Source organism: Oncorhynchus mykiss, chromosome 18, assembly GCF_057628025.1.
Source record: "Oncorhynchus mykiss isolate SJ-2025 chromosome 18, ASM5762802v1, whole genome shotgun sequence".
NCBI classification, from domain to species: domain Eukaryota; kingdom Metazoa; phylum Chordata; class Actinopteri; order Salmoniformes; family Salmonidae; genus Oncorhynchus; species Oncorhynchus mykiss.
In genome coordinates this window covers 60,528,130-60,546,148 of record NC_143039.1, presented here as the reverse complement: position 1 = coordinate 60,546,148, position 18,019 = coordinate 60,528,130, and the positions used below count along the sequence as shown (strand labels likewise).

Sequence of the window (18,019 nt, the reverse complement as noted above, 5' to 3'; positions counted from 1 at the left end):
GATTTCTTATAAGCTTCAGGGTTAGAGTCCCGCTCCTTGAAAGCGGCAGCTCTAGCCTTTAGCTCAGTGCGGATGTTGCCTGTAATCCATGGCTTCTGGTTGGGGTATGTGCGTACGGTCGCTGTGGGGACGACGTCATCGATGCACTTATTGATGAAGCCATTGACTGATGTGGTGGACTCCTCTAAGCCATTGGAGGAATCCCAGAACATATTCCAGTCTCTGCTGGCATGTAGCTAAGCATCTTAGCATCATGTAGCTAAGCATCTTAGCATCATGTAGCTAAGCATCTTAGCATCATGTAGCTAAGCATCTTAGCATCATGTAGCTAAGCATCTTAGCATCATGTAGCTTAGCATCTTAGCATCATGTAGCTTAGCATCTTAGCATCATGTAGCTTAGCATCTTAGCATCATGTAGCTTAGCATCTTAGTATCATGTAGCTTAGCATCTGCTTCATCTGACCACTTTTTTTATTGATCTTGTCACCTGTGCTTCTTGCCTTAATTTTTGCTTGAAAGCAGGAATCCGGAGGATAGTTTCTGTCAGATTTGCCAAATGGAGGGTGAGGGAGAGCTTTGTACGCGTCTGTGTGTGGAGTAAAGGTGGTTTAAAGTCCACGGCCTCTGGATGAGTGTTTTCCTGTTTACTTATGGCGGAATACAGCTCATTCAGTGTGGTCTTAGTGCCAGCATCAGTCTGTGGTGCTATGTAGATGGCCAAGGGGGAGTTGTACCTCTGATTAGGCTTTTGGATTTAGCGTCTGGGTACCAACACTTTACACCAATATGTCTCTCTCCTCGCTGAATGAGTGACATCAATGAATGGATGATAGAAACCAGATAGAAACGGATGATTTTGCTGATCATTCAAATTCAATCGTGAATTATGAGGATGAAGAAGAGGGTGATTGAATTAAGAACAATAGTGTAATAATTGTTCTTCCTCTGTCCCGCATGCACAACCACACCTGAAAAAATACCATATTTTTTAGTTTCTCCTTTGTCAGAAGAAGCTGTAACTGGACTGGAGCCTATTACATCCATATCATAAAAACCCATTTATGGTTGATCCGAAGAAAACGGTCCGGAGGCTCCGTATGGAGGGTGTGACGCAATTGCGGAGCCTCCAGAGGCATGCAGACGCCAAATTGAGCTCCGTACTGCAACATCGTGCGCATCCCACATTTGTTAACAAAGCGGAGGGCTCTGATTGGTTGATGGTAGGTGAGGGTGGAAGGTCCTGTATAAACACAAACTCACTTCCTTCACAACAACTCTGCACTGCTCTGTGATGTGCAAGAGGTATGAATGCCCTGACTTTTGCAGAGATTTCACTGTAAATGCTGCACAGCCAAGGCAGACGTCGGATTGACCATTCAGCACCTTTAACTTTTGTTACACTGTAATATTTTTTATTGTAAGAGAAACGGATATGTTCTGTTAAATTCTATGATATTCTTACTGTAAAATATACACTTTGTTGACAGAATATACAAGACCGATGTCTGCTAAATGAACAATGGCGTAACCATATAGTCTCGGCTACTAAGCACAGAGAAATTATAACAGAATAAAATAGAATACATCCACTCAAGTTTCTTCAACTGTCTTCTGACTGAGTAGAGCGATGTTGATGTCGTGCCGTGATGCCAGCAGATTCCTGATGGGCTTTGCCGATCGCTCATCTTCTTCCATCAGTGACTCTATTGGTTGAATAGTCTCACTGGAAATGGAATACTAAGTAAAAATGTGCAGCAAACAGTAAAGACCAGCAATAGATGTCGTCTTTACATAGCAAGGCCACATTGGGGGAGTCTTTACATAGCAAGGCCACATTGGGGGAGTCTTTACGTAGCAAGGCCACATTGGGGGAGTCTTTACATAGCAAGGCCACATTGGGGGAGTCTTTACATAGCAAGGCCACATTGGGGGAGTCTTTACATAGCAAGGCCACATTGGGGGAGTCTTTACATAGCAAGGCCACATTGGGGGAGTCTTTACATAGCAAGGCCACATTGGGGGAGTCTTTACATAGCATGGCCACATTGGGGGCGGCTTTACATAGCAAGGCCACATTGGGGGAGTCTTTACATAGCAAGGCCACATGGGGGAGTCTTTACATAGCATGGCCACATTGGGGGAGTCTTTACATAGCATGGCCACATTGGGGGAGTCTTTACATAGCATGGCCACATTGGGGGAGTCTTTACATAGCAAGGCCACATTGGGGGAGTCTTTACATAGCAAGGCCACATTGGGGGAGTCTTTACATAGCAAGGCCACATTGGGGGAGTCTTTACATAGCAAGGCCACATTGGGGGAGTCTTTACATAGCAAGGCCACATTGGGGGAGTCTTTACATAGCAAGGCCACATTGGGGGAGTCTTTACATAGCAAGGCCACATTGGGGGAGTCTTTACATAGCAAGGCCACATTGGGGGAGTCTTTACATAGCAAGGCCACATTGGGGGAGTGCCAGACCGCTTTAACGGATAGTCACGTGTTGAAGGGGTTGAGGGACGAGGTGATGGAGGCACAATCCAGCCAGGCACACCTGTGAACTCTGGAAGGCCACCTGCAACAGGCAGAGGCAACAACCGTGGCGGGTTTGTTAGGTCTGAAATTGGTCACAGTTTACGCCTTGATTAAAGCCATTAAATTGGACAATAACCAGCCGAAACTCTCATAATAGCTGACTTACATGAGAAAATTCCCCAATTTCTGTTTCTTTGTGTCTACAAAAAGGCATGCAGACGCCAAATTGAGCTCCGTACTGCAACATCGTGCGCATCCCACATTTGTTAACAAAGCGGAGGGCTCTGATTGGTTGATGGTAGGTGAGGGTGGAAGGTCCTGTATAAACACAAACTCACTTCCTTCACAACAACTCTGCACTGCTCTGTGATGTGCAAGAGGTATGAATGCCCTGACTTTTGCAGAGATTTCACTGTAAATGCTGCACAGCCAAGGCAGACGTCGGATTGACCATTCAGCACCTTTAACTTTTGTTACACTGTAATATTTTTTATTGTAAGAGAAACGGATATGTTCTGTTAAATTCTATGATATTCTTACTGTAAAATATACACTTTGTTGACAGAATATACAAGACCGATGTCTGCTAAATGAACAATGGCGTAACCATATAGTCTCGGCTACTAAGCACAGAGAAATTATAACAGAATAAAATAGAATACATCCACTCAAGTTTCTTCAACTGTCTTCTGACTGAGTAGAGCGATGTTGATGTCGTGCCGTGATGCCAGCAGATTCCTGATGGGCTTTGCCGATCGCTCATCTTCTTCCATCAGTGACTCTATTGGTTGAATAGTCTCACTGGAAATGGAATACTAAGTAAAAATGTGCAGCAAACAGTAAAGACCAGCAATAGATGTCGTCTTTACATAGCAAGGCCACATTGGGGGAGTCTTTACATAGCAAGGCCACATTGGGGGAGTCTTTACGTAGCAAGGCCACATTGGGGGAGTCTTTACATAGCAAGGCCACATTGGGGGAGTCTTTACATAGCAAGGCCACATTGGGGGAGTCTTTACGTAGCAAGGCCACATTGGGGGAGTCTTTACATAGCAAGGCCACATTGGGGGAGTCTTTACATAGCAAGGCCACATTGGGGGAGTCTTTACATAGCAAGGCCACATTGGGGGAGTCTTTACATAGCAAGGCCACATTGGGGGAGTCTTTACATAGCAAGGCCACATTGGGGGAGTCTTTACATAGCAAGGCCACATTGGGGGCGGCTTTACATAGCAAGGCCACATTGGGGGAGTCTTTACATAGCAAGGCCACATGGGGGAGTCTTTACATAGCATGGCCACATTGGGGGAGTCTTTACATAGCATGGCCACATTGGGGGAGTCTTTACATAGCATGGCCACATTGGGGGAGTCTTTACATAGCAAGGCCACATTGGGGGAGTCTTTACATAGCAAGGCCACATTGGGGGAGTCTTTACATAGCAAGGCCACATTGGGGGAGTCTTTACATAGCAAGGCCACATTGGGGGAGTCTTTACATAGCAAGGCCACATTGGGGGAGTCTTTACATAGCAAGGCCACATTGGGGGAGTCTTTACATAGCAAGGCCACATTGGGGGAGTCTTTACATAGCAAGGCCACATTGGGGGAGTCTTTACATAGCAAGGCCACATTGGGGGAGTGCCAGACCGCTTTAACGGATAGTCACGTGTTGAAGGGGTTGAGGGACGAGGTGATGGAGGCACAATCCAGCCAGGCACACCTGTGAACTCTGGAAGGCCACCTGCAACAGGCAGAGGCAACAACCGTGGCGGGTTTGTTAGGTCTGAAATTGGTCACAGTTTACGCCTTGATTAAAGCCATTAAATTGGACAATAACCAGCCGAAACTCTCATAATAGCTGACTTACATGAGAAAATTCCCCAATTTCTGTTTCTTTGTGTCTACAAAAACAACAGCATTTGTTAAATGTGCTGCATGGTCAATCTGAAGTCTGCACTGGCCGGTGATACGCCCTCTGCAGAAGTCAGAGCATTCACACTTCCTGCGCTTCATGTAGCTGCTGAGCAGACCTGTTGTCAAGGAAGTGAGTTTGTGTTTATACAGGACCTCCCGCCCCCACCTACCATCAACCAATCATGTCAATACAGAGCTTTACGGAGCCCTACGCATTGTTACGACATTTGGGAGGTGCACAGCAATGCGGTATGGAGCTCGATTTTCCTTTTTTGGGTGGAACAGAAACACCATTAATTAAGCTAAAATATCAGGAATAAATTGTAAATATAAAGGCAAGGATAAGCTTATTGTCATAAAGATAATGGAATAGCCTACATAATCTCAAACCGCTACAGTCAGTTGTGTTATTGGGTTGGTTCCTGATGGTTTTATCTCACTGCTCTTCTCCCCAGAGGATACGTCTCTCCAGGTTGTCATGGCAACAGCCTGAACAGTGCTCACCATGAATGATCCCTCCCTCTTTTCCTTTTCTCTCTCCTCTCTCTCTCCTTTCTATTCCTCCCTTTTCTTTCTCTACAAATCTTTCTCTGTCCTCTCCATCTTGCTCTCCCTCATTTTCACTCTAAAGCTCCCTTTCCCCATCTCTCTTCGCTCTCTCTCTCTCTCTCTCTCTCTCTCTCTCTCTCTCTCTCTCTCTCTCTCTCTCTCTCTCTCTACATCGCTCTCTCTCTCTCTCTCTCTACATCGCTCTCTCTACATCGCTCTTTCTCTCTCTCTCTCTCTACATCGCTCTCTCTCTCTCTCTCTCTCTCTCTACATCGCTCTCTCTCTCTACATCGCTCTCTCTCTCTCTCTCTCTCTCTCTCTCTCTCTCTCTCTCTACATCGCGCTCTCTCTCTCTCTCTCTACATCGCGGTCTCTCTCTCTCTCGCGCGTCTTTGCTCCTCCGTCCTTGACAGAGATTCGCCCTCCTAAGGGGGCTGTGTTACTGTTAAAGCACCGCTGTAAGCGCCTTTAGCAAATGATTAGCATCATCAGGCAGCTTTATTTATTTGAATGTACAAAACAAATTGGGAGTAGATCAACTTTAATATTATCGGTTGTATCAATGTAATTGTTTGCATGATTTCTAATTCAACTTTCTTTTTTATTTAAACATTTCCATCCCTACACTACTTGGAGTAAACAAATGGACAACATTACTTCTTCTAACAGATATTTCGCTCACATCTATAGTACCTGTAGTTAAATAATTATACATTCCTAATTGGATATTCATCCACATTGACCGCCTATCCACCATTCATTCTGATGTTTACTCCAACCCCCCACGATGTCCACAGATTAACCCATCTTTCCCAGTATAATGCCATTATGCTATTTCCTATTGCAATGCATCAAGCAGAAACTCAATGTGATGTATATTAACTTTGAGTCTGTCTCCCAATCTAGACTCATTAAACACCAGTTGACTGGTTGTTACCACTTGAAATGGATAGCACTCTAAATTCTATAGCTGTGTGCATTTACAATGACTCCTGGCTGGGATATTTCATCCACAGTCCATCACTCAAACAATTTTGGCGACAAATACTTTTTTAAAGAAAGGGTTATAGAAAAGGGTTAATATAGTTGTCATAGCGGTGTAATAAGGGTTAATATATTTGTCATAGCGGTGTAATAAGGGTTAATATAGTTGTCATAGTGGTGTAATAAGGGTTAATATAGTTGTCATAGCGGTGTAATAAGGGTTAATATATTTGTCATAGCGGTGTAATAAGGGTTAATATAGTTGTCATAGAAGCGTAATAAGGGTTGTTGCAGTGTCTCTGCATCTTCTCTCATTAAGTGTTAGGTCACTGAACCCTGACCTCTGATCCCAACACCCTAACACACTCCGACCTGAGATGGAACTGCGATTGAGGTTGTGTGTGTGTGGGTGGGTCGAGCCTCTCTACACACACTCAAAAAGCAGGTTTCAGCTGGAGGGATGTGATCCTCCCCACTCCTCCCCTCTGCCTTCCTCTCAGCCCTGATCTGTCCATCTCTACACCTCCACAGCCACTATGGCCCACTCAGCCTTTGTTCTCTCTGTGTGTGTGTGTGTGATGGATATGTGAAATATGATTAGACACTGTAAAGTGTGTGTTAAGCTGTCAATGCTGCGGTGTGTGTTTGGGTGTGTATATCGATGGTAATGAGTTTAGCTGCTGTGAGGGAGGCTAGAGAAACCCAATTAATATTCTGGGGGCGTCACACACACTCTCCTTCCTCCTCACTGGCTGCTACACCATGATGTCATCTCTGCACTGATTGGCTGCCTGGCCACGGAGGGAAGGAGGGGAGAAGAGCTATCGAGCGAATGAGAGATGGAGAGAGAGGGAGGAGAGAGAAAATGCCGGCAGTGGTGTGGGTGGAGGGTTTTTCGGATGGCAGTTAAGGTTTGTGTATCTAGACCTATTTTGAGGGGTGTGTATGTTGGGGTACTGGTCTGAGAAGAGGGGGGCGCCATAAAACCACGCCCTCCTGGAGGCATGAGGCGCCTCATCTGCAAACGCATCTGTGACTGTGAGTGCAGGGCTGGGCCCACCGTGTGTGTGTTTCTGCTTCTACAGGAGCATCAATTAGAGCTGCTTTTAGCTGGTGTACCTCTGTGTGAATGAGGGTTGGTTGTGTTTGTTGGTGTGTGCATGATTCGCATGCATGTAGTCTGTTGGTGTGTGTCCGTCGTTCTTGACATTGTGTACGTCTGTGTGTAGGGGTGTAGGGTGGTGGCTTTGGCGCATTTCTCAGCCCTGTGCGGTGGTTGTCAAAGCGACTGAGTGTCTGCGTTTCTCTGACAGCGCTTTCATCTCTGCTGCACGGCTAGCGGTGTGTTTGGAGGGGGCTCTAATAACACACAGGGTGATGCTTTGAGGCACATGGAGGTGTCTCTCCCATGCTGTGGATTGCTGGTGTGTGTTTTGGTGTGAATGTATCTGTTGTATGCCATCATGATCTCAGGGTCTATCAGCTAGAAAACGTTTTCTGTTAGTGATTATTGTGTAGTCGGTCAGTGTGTGTTCGTGTATTGCCTGCATTAGCTACTTTCCCTGCAGCCAGTGGCCTCTGTTTCTGTCATTACTATTGATCACTGATCAGCACTGACTTTGCTATTTTCTTCAGCCAAGACCTTTCCTCCTTCTCTCCTCCTCTTTCCACTCCTCTCTCCTCTTTCCACTACTCCTCTCTCCTCTCCTCCTCCTTTCACTAACTACTTTAATAACAGAAGGGTGAAATAATAAAATGTCATTAAAGATATGTATGATAACAATGTTACTACAGTATTATGATTAGAGGTCCACCGATTAATCGGAATGGCCGATTACCAGTTTTCATAACAATCGGAAATCGGTATTTTGGGGCGTCGATTTGCCAATTTTTATTTTATTTATATATATATATATATCATTTTTTTATTACCTTTTATTTAACTAGGCAAGTCAGTTAAGAACAAATTCTTATTTTCAATGACGGCCTTAGGGGTTAACTGCCTTGTTCAGGGGCAGAACGACAGATTTTCACCTCGTCAGCTCGGGGGATTCAATGTTGCAACCTTACAGTTAACTAGTCCAACGCAATAACAACCTGCCTGTCTCTCGTTGCACTCCACAAGGAGACTGCCTGTTACGCGAATGCAGTAAGCCAAGGTAAGTTGCTAGCTAGCATTAAACTTAACTTATAAAAAACAATAAATCATAATCACTAGTTAACTACACATGATTGATGATATTACTAGATATTATCTAGCGTGTCTTGCGTTGCATATAATCTGACTGAGTGGTGGTAGGCAGAAGCAGGCGCGCAAACATTAATTCAAACAGCACTTTCGTGCGTTTTGCCAGCAGCTCTTCGTTGTGCATCAAGCATTGCGCTGTTTATGACTTCAAGCCTATCAACTCCCGAGATGAGGCTGGTGTAACTGAAGTGAAATGGCTAGCTAGTTAGCGCACGCTAACTAGAGGGACGGAAGCTATACTGTTACACTCGCAATACTAAAGTGCCTATAAGAATATCCAATAGTCAAAGGTTAATGAAATACAAATGGTATAGAGGGAAATAGTCCTATAATTCCTATAATAACTACAACCTAAGACTTCTTACCTGGGAATATTGAAGACTCATGTTAAAAGGAACCACCAGCTTTCATATTTTATTTATTTTACAAGGCAAGTCAGTTAAGAACAAATTCTTATTTTCAATGACGGCCTAGAAACAGTGGGTTAACTGCCTGTTCAGGGGCATATCGACAGATTGGTACCTTGTCAGCTCAGGGGTTTGAACTTGCAACCTTCCGGTTACTAGTCCAACACTCTAACCATGTTCTGAGCAAGGAACTTAAACGTTAGCTTTCTTACATGGCACATTTTGCACTTTTACTTTCTTCTCCAACACTTTGTTCTTGCATTATTTAAACCAAATAGAACATGTTTCACTATTTACTTGAGACTAAATAGATTTTATTGATGTATTATATTCAGCTAAAATAAGTGTTCATTCAGTAGTGTTGTAATTGTCATTATTACAAATAAATAAATAAAAAATTGTCCGATTTAATCGGTATCGGCCTTTTTGTTCCTCCAATAATCGGTATCGACGTTGAAAAATCGTAATCGGTCGACCTCTAATTATGATGTATGACCACAATGTTAGGACAGTATTATGATGTATGACCACAATGTTACGACAGTATTATGATGTATGACCACAATGTTACGACAGTATTATGAATGATTCTCTCTCTCAGACCATAGTTTTGAGGATGACGTGGACAGTACAGATGGGAGCCGTGCTCAGGCTGCCTTCAAAGTCCCCAAAATCCCCAAGAAGCCGGCCGAGTCCTCTACCGCACGCAGACCCAGCGCTACAGGACCCAAGATCGGAGGTAAGAGTGCAGCTCCTAGTCAACACCAATCTGGCCTGCTCACCTCTTAGAAGCATCTATTGATATTTCATTGGGCGTTATGTAACCCAGGGGTAATCACACTTGAATAAAAAAAAAAGAGACATTTGCAAATAAAGTTCCTTCGATTGATTTCATATCATTAGTCTCATTGGCTTGATGGCCAGAAGGGGACTGCTGAGACGTCTGGTATAAAATCCAAACGTTATTAATCACATTATATCCCCTGCTCCTGGGCTGGGTAAGGAGGCTCGGCTCATATAGGAGCAGGAGTCTATGTCCTGTTTCCATAGCGTGAGGCAGTTTGTATACAAGTACAACCCCTGGACAGGACCCGAGTCTATCACAAGATCTTACCCCCAATCTATCTCCTTAATGCTGAGTGCCAAGCAGAGACTCATCGGGTCTCATTTTTACAGTCTTTGGTATGAATCGGCCGGGCATCGAACTCCTAACCTTCCTATTTCAGGGCAGACACTAAGCACAAGGCCATTGAGTTGGGCTGGCTAATTAAGCAATAAGGCACGAGGGGGTGTTGTATGTGGCCAATATACCACGGCTAAGGGCTGTTCTTAAGCATGATACAACACTGAGTGCTTGGATACAGCCCTTAGCCGTGATATATATACTAATGGCTGTATCCAGGCACTCAGTGTTGTATCATGCTTAAGAACAGCCCTTAGCTGTGGTATATTGGCTCTATTCCACAAACCCCTGAGGTGCCTTATTGCTATTATAACCTGGTTACCAACCTAATTAGAGCAGTAAAAATGAATGTTTTGTCATACCTGTGGTATACAGTCTGATATACCACGGCTGTCAGCCAATCAGCATTCAGGGCTCAAACCACCCAGTTTATAATGGCCAGATAAACAAGGATGCAGATGGGGAGAGATGAACTAGCTTTCTAAGCAGGTCGGCTGGACCAGTAAACCCAACAGACTGACGGAGGGGAGATTTTCTGGCTTCTTCACAGGAGCTTATCCTCGATCCACACTCATCTCTGCTGTTTTTATCTGGACTCCATAAGTTATGTCTTTATATTCTTGCTGCTTCACAGGAAGTTCTGTATGTCATCAGTAAAATCTCTGTGGATCTATCTGGGCTTGATATCTCAGGCTTGATTAGGTATACCTTTGATTACATCTATGATAGTGACGATAATATGCCCTGTAGATCACTCCATCTCTCTATTTTCTGTTTTCACTCATCTTAGTCTGCATTCTAAGTTTGACAGACGGGTGACTTGTCTTTTCTGCCTATTTCCCTCTATTGATCTCCTTTCCCCTCTCTCTTCCTCTCTCTGTAAGGGAGGAAGGTAGCAGTGCTCTCACATCCAGGCGGTCGATCTAGGCCAGGGTCGATCTAGCAGGGTGATGCTACAGCAACTCTGTCCTGGTCCTCTCGCTCTCTTTCTGTATCAGCAACCCTGTCTATGTTCATTCAGGCAGATGGATCAGACATCTGGAGATATGAGCGACGTGTGTGTGTGTGTGAGCGAGGGTTCTGAAATGTGTGGAACATGCTAGTGTAACTTCTGGTGCTGCTAGCATATTAGCATGCTAGGCTAGCTCCCTGTGTGGCTAAATTAGCATTTATATTACATTCCACCCACGCACTCTGCTCACACAGACACACAGAGAGGATAGAACAGAAGAGACGAGAGAACACAGAGAGACAAGACTCTGAGATACAAGAAAGAAACCGAGAGAAAATAATCTGAGAGAACAGAAAAAGAAACAGAGAGGGAAAATAAATTAGGTGAGCTGAAAGAACAGAGCTGTGGTATTAGAGGCCCTAGTCCCGTCTATCTCTGAGACACTATGGAACATGTGTATCTATGCAACATACAATCTGCTGCTATAGGATCATCCTCCTCAGCTCTATACACGGATAACACACCCAGCATCCGTTTACACACCATAGCTGGGAAGGCTAACAGCTAGATGTTCGAGCAGGGAGCAAAAGCATCCAGTACCATAGTTCTCAGAGTTAGCAAACCCTGGCTTGGGCTCACAGCACAGCCATCTCATGCTGCAGCGAGCCTGTTGCAGCGAGCCTGTTGCAGCGAGCCTGTTGCAGCGAGCCTGTGAAAATGGATTGTGTTGTAGCAGAACTGCCCATCTACGGCAGTTGGAAATGGAAACTAGCCGCAGGGATTTGGATGTCCTTTGGGTGGTGGACCATTCTTGATACACACAGGAAACTGTTGAGCGTGAAAAACCCAGCAGTGCTGCAGTTCTTGACACAAACCGGTGCGCCTGGCACCTACTACTGTGCCCCATTCAAAGGCACTTAAATATTTTGTCTTACCCATTCACCCTTTGAATGGCACACAATCCATGTCTCAATTGTCTCGAGGCTTAAAAAACATTCTTTAACCTGTCTCTTCCCCTTCATCTACACTGATTGAAGTGGATTTAACAAGTGACATCAATAAGGGGACAACTTACTGTCACTCAGACTGGGATACACATGCTTTCTGACCTCTCTGTCCTCTGTCTCTAGGTGCGTCTAAGGATGGAGCTGGGGGCATCGATGAGGAAGACTTCATCAAAGCCTTCACTGACGTCCCCACAGTACAGGTAACACACACACACACACACACACACACACACACACACACACACACAAACATGCTAGTATGCATTAGCAGCAGGACTGCAAGCGATGTAGATAACACTAGTGTGAACTAATTATCTCTCTGTCCCCCTTTCTCTCTCTGTCTCCATGTCTCTGTCAGATCTACTCGTCTCGTGACCTGGAGGATAACCTGAATAAGATCAGAGAGATCTGTTCTGATGACAAACATGACTGGGACCAGAGAGCTGCTGCAATGAAGAAGATCCGCTCGCTGATTGTTGCCGGGGCAACGGAGTACGAGTGTTTCTTCCAACACCTGAGGCTGTTGGACGGAGCGTTCAAACTGTCAGCTAAAGACCTCCGATCACAGGTGGTACGAGAGGCCTGCATCACTGTGGCGTGAGTACTACACACACACACTTTTTCCACATCTCCTTTTTACGTTTCTTCTCTAAAATTGGATTTGAAAATGGAAGTAGCACTTTCTCACTTCCTGTCTTTTTCCCCTCCCTCCCTCCCTCCCTCCCTCCCTCCCTCCCTCCCTCCCTCCCTCCCTCCCTCCCTCCCTCCCTCCCTCCCTCCCTCCCTCCCTCCCTCCCTCCCTCCCTCTCCAGCCACCTGTCGACAGTGTTGGGTAATAAGTTTGACCATGGTGCTGAGGGCATTCTTCCTGTCCTGTTCAACCTCATCCCTAACTGTGCCAAGGTTATGGCCACTTCAGGGGTGTCTGCTATACGCTTCATCATACGGGTGAGTTAGACACACAGCTAACGCGCGCACACACACACACACACACACACACACACGTTGACGTAACACACACACACACACGTTGACGTAACACACACACACACACGTTGACGTAACACACACACACACGTTGACGTAACACACACACACACACACACACGTTGATGTAACACACACACACACACGTTGACGTAACACACACACACGTTGACGTAACACACACACACACGTTGACGTAACACACACACACACGTTGACGTAACACACACACACACACACGTTGACGTAACACACACACACACGTTGACGTAACACACACACACACACGTTGACGTAACACACACACACGTTGACGTAACACACACACGTTGACGTAACACACACACACACGTTGACGTAACACACACACGTTGACGTAACACACACACACACGTTGACGTAACACACACACACACACACACACGCGCGTTGACGTAACACACACAGACGCGCGTTGACGAAACACACACAGACGCGCGTTGACGTAACACACACAGACGCGCGTTGACGTAACACACACAGACGCGCGTTGACGTAACACACACAGACGCGCGTTGACGTAACACACACAGACGCGCGTTGACGTAACACACACAGACGCGCGTTGACGTAACACACACAGACGCGCGTTGACGTAACACACACAGACGCGCGTTGACGTAACACACACAGACGCGCGTTGACGTAACACACACAGACGCGCGTTGACGTAACACACACAGACGCGCGTTGACGTAACACACACAGACGCGCGTTGACGTAACACACACAGACGCGCGTTGACGTAACACACACAGACGCGCGTTGACGTAACACACACAGACGCGCGTTGACGTAACACACACAGACGCGCGTTGACGTAACACACACAGACGCGCGTTTACGTAACACACAGACGCGCGTTGACGTAACACACACAGACGCGCGTTGACGTAACACACACAGACGCGCGTTGACGTAACACACACAGACGCGCGTTGACGTAACACACACAGACGCGCGTTGACGTAACACACACAGACGCGCGTTGACGTAACACACACACACACACGCGTTGACGTAACACACACACACACACACGTTGACGTAACACACACGCGCGTTGACGTAACACACACACACACACACACGCGTTGACGTAACACACACACGCGTTGACGTAACACACACACACACACACACGTTGACGTAACACACACAGACGCGCGTTGACGAAACACACACAGACGCGCGTTGACGAAACACACAGACGCGCGTTGACGTAACACACACAGACGCGCGTTGACGTAACACACACAGACGCGCGTTGACGTAACACACACAGACGCGCGTTGACGTAACACACACAGACGCGCGTTGACGTAACACACACAGACGCGCGTTGACGTAACACACACACACACACACACACACACGCGTTGACGTAACACACACACACACACGCGTTGACGTAACACACACAGACGCGCGTTGACGTAACACACACAGACGCGCGTTGACGAAACACACACAGACGCGCGTTGACGTAACACACACAGACGCGCGTTGACGTAACACACACAGACGCGCGTTGACGTAACACACACAGACGCGCGTTGACGTAACACACACAGACGCGCGTTGACGAAACACACACAGACGCGCGTTGACGAAACACACACAGACGCGCGTTGACGTAACACACACACGCGCGTTGACGAAACACACACACACGCGCGTTGACGTAACACACACAGACGCGCGTTGACGTAACACACAGACGCGCGTTGACGTAACACACACAGACGCGCGTTGACGTAACACACACAGACGCGCGTTGACGTAACACACACAGACGCGCGTTGACGTAACACACACAGACGCGCGTTGACGTAACACACACAGACGCGCGTTGACGTAACACACACAGACGCGCGTTGACGTAACACACACAGACGCGCGTTGACGTAACACACACAGACGCGCGTTGACGTAACACACACAGACGCGCGTTGACGTAACACACACAGACGCGCGTTGACGTAACACACAGACGCGCGTTGACGTAACACACACAGACGCGCGTTGACGTAACACACACACAGACGCGCGTTGACGTAACACACACACACACGCGCGTTGACGTAACACACACACACACGCGCGTTGACGTAACACACACACACACGCGCGTTGACGTAACACACACACACACGTTGACGTAACACACACACACACACGTTGATGTAACACACACACACACACGTTGACGTAACACACACACACACACGTTGACGTAACACACACACGCGCGTTGACGTAACACACACACACACACACGTTGACGTAACACACACACACACACACGTTGACGTAACACACACACACGTTGACGTAACACACACACGCGTTGACGTAACACACACACGCGTTGACGTAACACACACACACACACACACACACGTTGACGTAACACACACACGCGTTGACGTAACACACACACACACACACACGCGTTGACGTAACACACACGCGTTGACGTAACACACACACACACACACACACACACGTTGACGTAACACACACAGACGCGCGTTGACGAAACACACACAGACGCGCGTTGACGAAACACACACAGACGCGCGTTGACGTAACACACACAGACGCGCGTTGACGTAACACACACAGACGCGCGTTGACGTAACACACAGACGCGCGTTGACGTAACACACACAGACGCGCGTTGACGTAACACACACAGACGCGCGTTGACGTAACACACACAGACGCGCGTTGACGTAACACACACAGACGCGCGTTGACGTAACACACACACACACACGCGTTGACGTAACACACACAGACGCGCGTTGACGAAACACACACAGACGCGCGTTGACGTAACACACACAGACGCGCGTTGACGAAACACACACAGACGCGCGTTGACGTAACACACACAGACGCGCGTTGACGTAACACACACAGACGCGCGTTGACGTAACACACACAGACGCGCGTTGACGTAACACACACAGACGCGCGTTGACGTAACACACACAGACGCGCGTTGACGTAACACACACAGACGCGCGTTGACGTAACACACACAGACGCGCGTTGACGTAACACACACAGACGCGCGTTGACGTAACACACACAGACGCGCGTTGACGTAACACACACAGACGCGCGTTGACGTAACACACACAGACGCGCGTTGACGTAACACACACAGACGCGCGTTGACGTAACACACACAGACGCGCGTTGACGTAACACACACAGACGCGCGTTGACGTAACACACACAGACGCGCGTTGACGTAACACACACAGACGCGCGTTGACGTAACACACACACACAGACGCGCGTTGACGTAACACACACACACACACACGCGTTGACGTAACACACACACACACACGCGTTGACGTAACACACACAGACGCGCGTTGACGAAACACACACAGACGCGCGTTGACGTAACACACACAGACGCGCGTTGACGTAACACACACAGACGCGCGTTGACGTAACACACACAGACGCGCGTTGACGTAACACACACAGACGCGCGTTGACGAAACACACACAGACGCGCGTTGACGAAACACACACAGACGCGCGTTGACGTAACACACACACGCGCGTTGACGAAACACACACACACGCGCGTTGACGTAACACACACAGACGCGCGTTGACGTAACACACACAGACGCGCGTTGACGTAACACACACAGACGCGCGTTGACGTAACACACACAGACGCGCGTTGACGTAACACACACAGACGCGCGTTGACGTAACACACACAGACGCGCGTTGACGTAACACACACAGACGCGCGTTGACGTAACACACACAGACGCGCGTTGACGTAACACACACAGACGCGCGTTGACGTAACACACACAGACGCGCGTTGACGTAACACACACAGACGCGCGTTGACGTAACACACACAGACGCGCGTTGACGTAACACACACACACACGCGCGTTGACGTAACACACACACACGCGCGTTGACGTAACACACACACACACGCGCGTTGACGTAACACACACACACACACACGTTGACGTAACACACACACACACACGTTGATGTAACACACACACACACACGTTGACGTAACACACACACACACACGTTGACGTAACACACACACGCGCGTTGACGTAACACACACACACACACACGTTGACGTAACACACACACACACACACGTTGACGTAACACACACACACGTTGACGTAACACACACACGCGTTGACGTAACACACACACGCGTTGACGTAACACACACACACACACACACACACGTTGACGTAACACACACACGCGTTGACGTAACACACACACACACACACACGCGTTGACGTAACACACACGCGTTGACGTAACACACACACACACACACACACACACACGTTGACGTAACACACACAGACGCGCGTTGACGAAACACACACAGACGCGCGTTGACGAAACACACACAGACGCGCGTTGACGTAACACACACAGACGCGCGTTGACGTAACACACACAGACGCGCGTTGACGTAACACACACAGACGCGCGTTGACGTAACACACACAGACGCGCGTTGACGTAACACACACAGACGCGCGTTGACGTAACACACACAGACGCGCGTTGACGTAACACACACAGACGCGCGTTGACGTAACACACACACACACGCGCGTTGACGTAACACACACAGACGCGCGTTGACGAAACACACACAGACGCGCGTTGACGTAACACACACAGACGCGCGTTGACGAAACACACACAGACGCGCGTTGACGTAACACACACAGACGCGCGTTGACGTAACACACACAGACGCGCGTTGACGTAACACACACAGACGCGCGTTGACGTAACACACACAGACGCGCGTTGACGTAACACACACAGACGCGCGTTGACGTAACACACACAGACGCGCGTTGACGTAACACACACAGACGCGCGTTGACGTAACACACACAGACGCGCGTTGACGTAACACACACAGATGCGCGTTGACGTAACACACACAGACGCGCGTTGACGTAACACACACAGACGCGCGTTGACGTAACACACACAGACGCGCGTTGACGTAACACACACAGACGCGCGTTGACGTAACACACACAGACGCGCGTTGACGTAACACACACAGACGCGCGTTGACGTAACACACACAGACGCGCGTTGACGTAACACACACAGACGCGCGTTGACGTAACACACACAGACGCGCGTTG

At 47.7% G+C, this 18,019-nt stretch overlaps 1 protein-coding gene across 50 annotated transcripts in view; it reads left to right on the top strand.

Annotated features, from left to right (window-relative positions):
• clasp2 (cytoplasmic linker associated protein 2) overlaps positions 1-18,019 on the top strand; it is an 86,306-nt gene that overhangs the window by 28,761 nt on the left and 39,526 nt on the right. For all 50 annotated transcript variants that reach the window (XM_090208965.1, XM_090208961.1, XM_090208962.1 and 47 more), the window contains 4 exons: positions 9,243-9,380; positions 11,907-11,983; positions 12,142-12,380; positions 12,596-12,731. In XM_090208965.1, the coding sequence (XP_090065091.1) occupies positions 9,243-9,380; positions 11,907-11,983; positions 12,142-12,380; positions 12,596-12,731 (590 nt within the window). The remainder of the gene's footprint in view (positions 1-9,242; positions 9,381-11,906; positions 11,984-12,141; positions 12,381-12,595; positions 12,732-18,019) is intronic.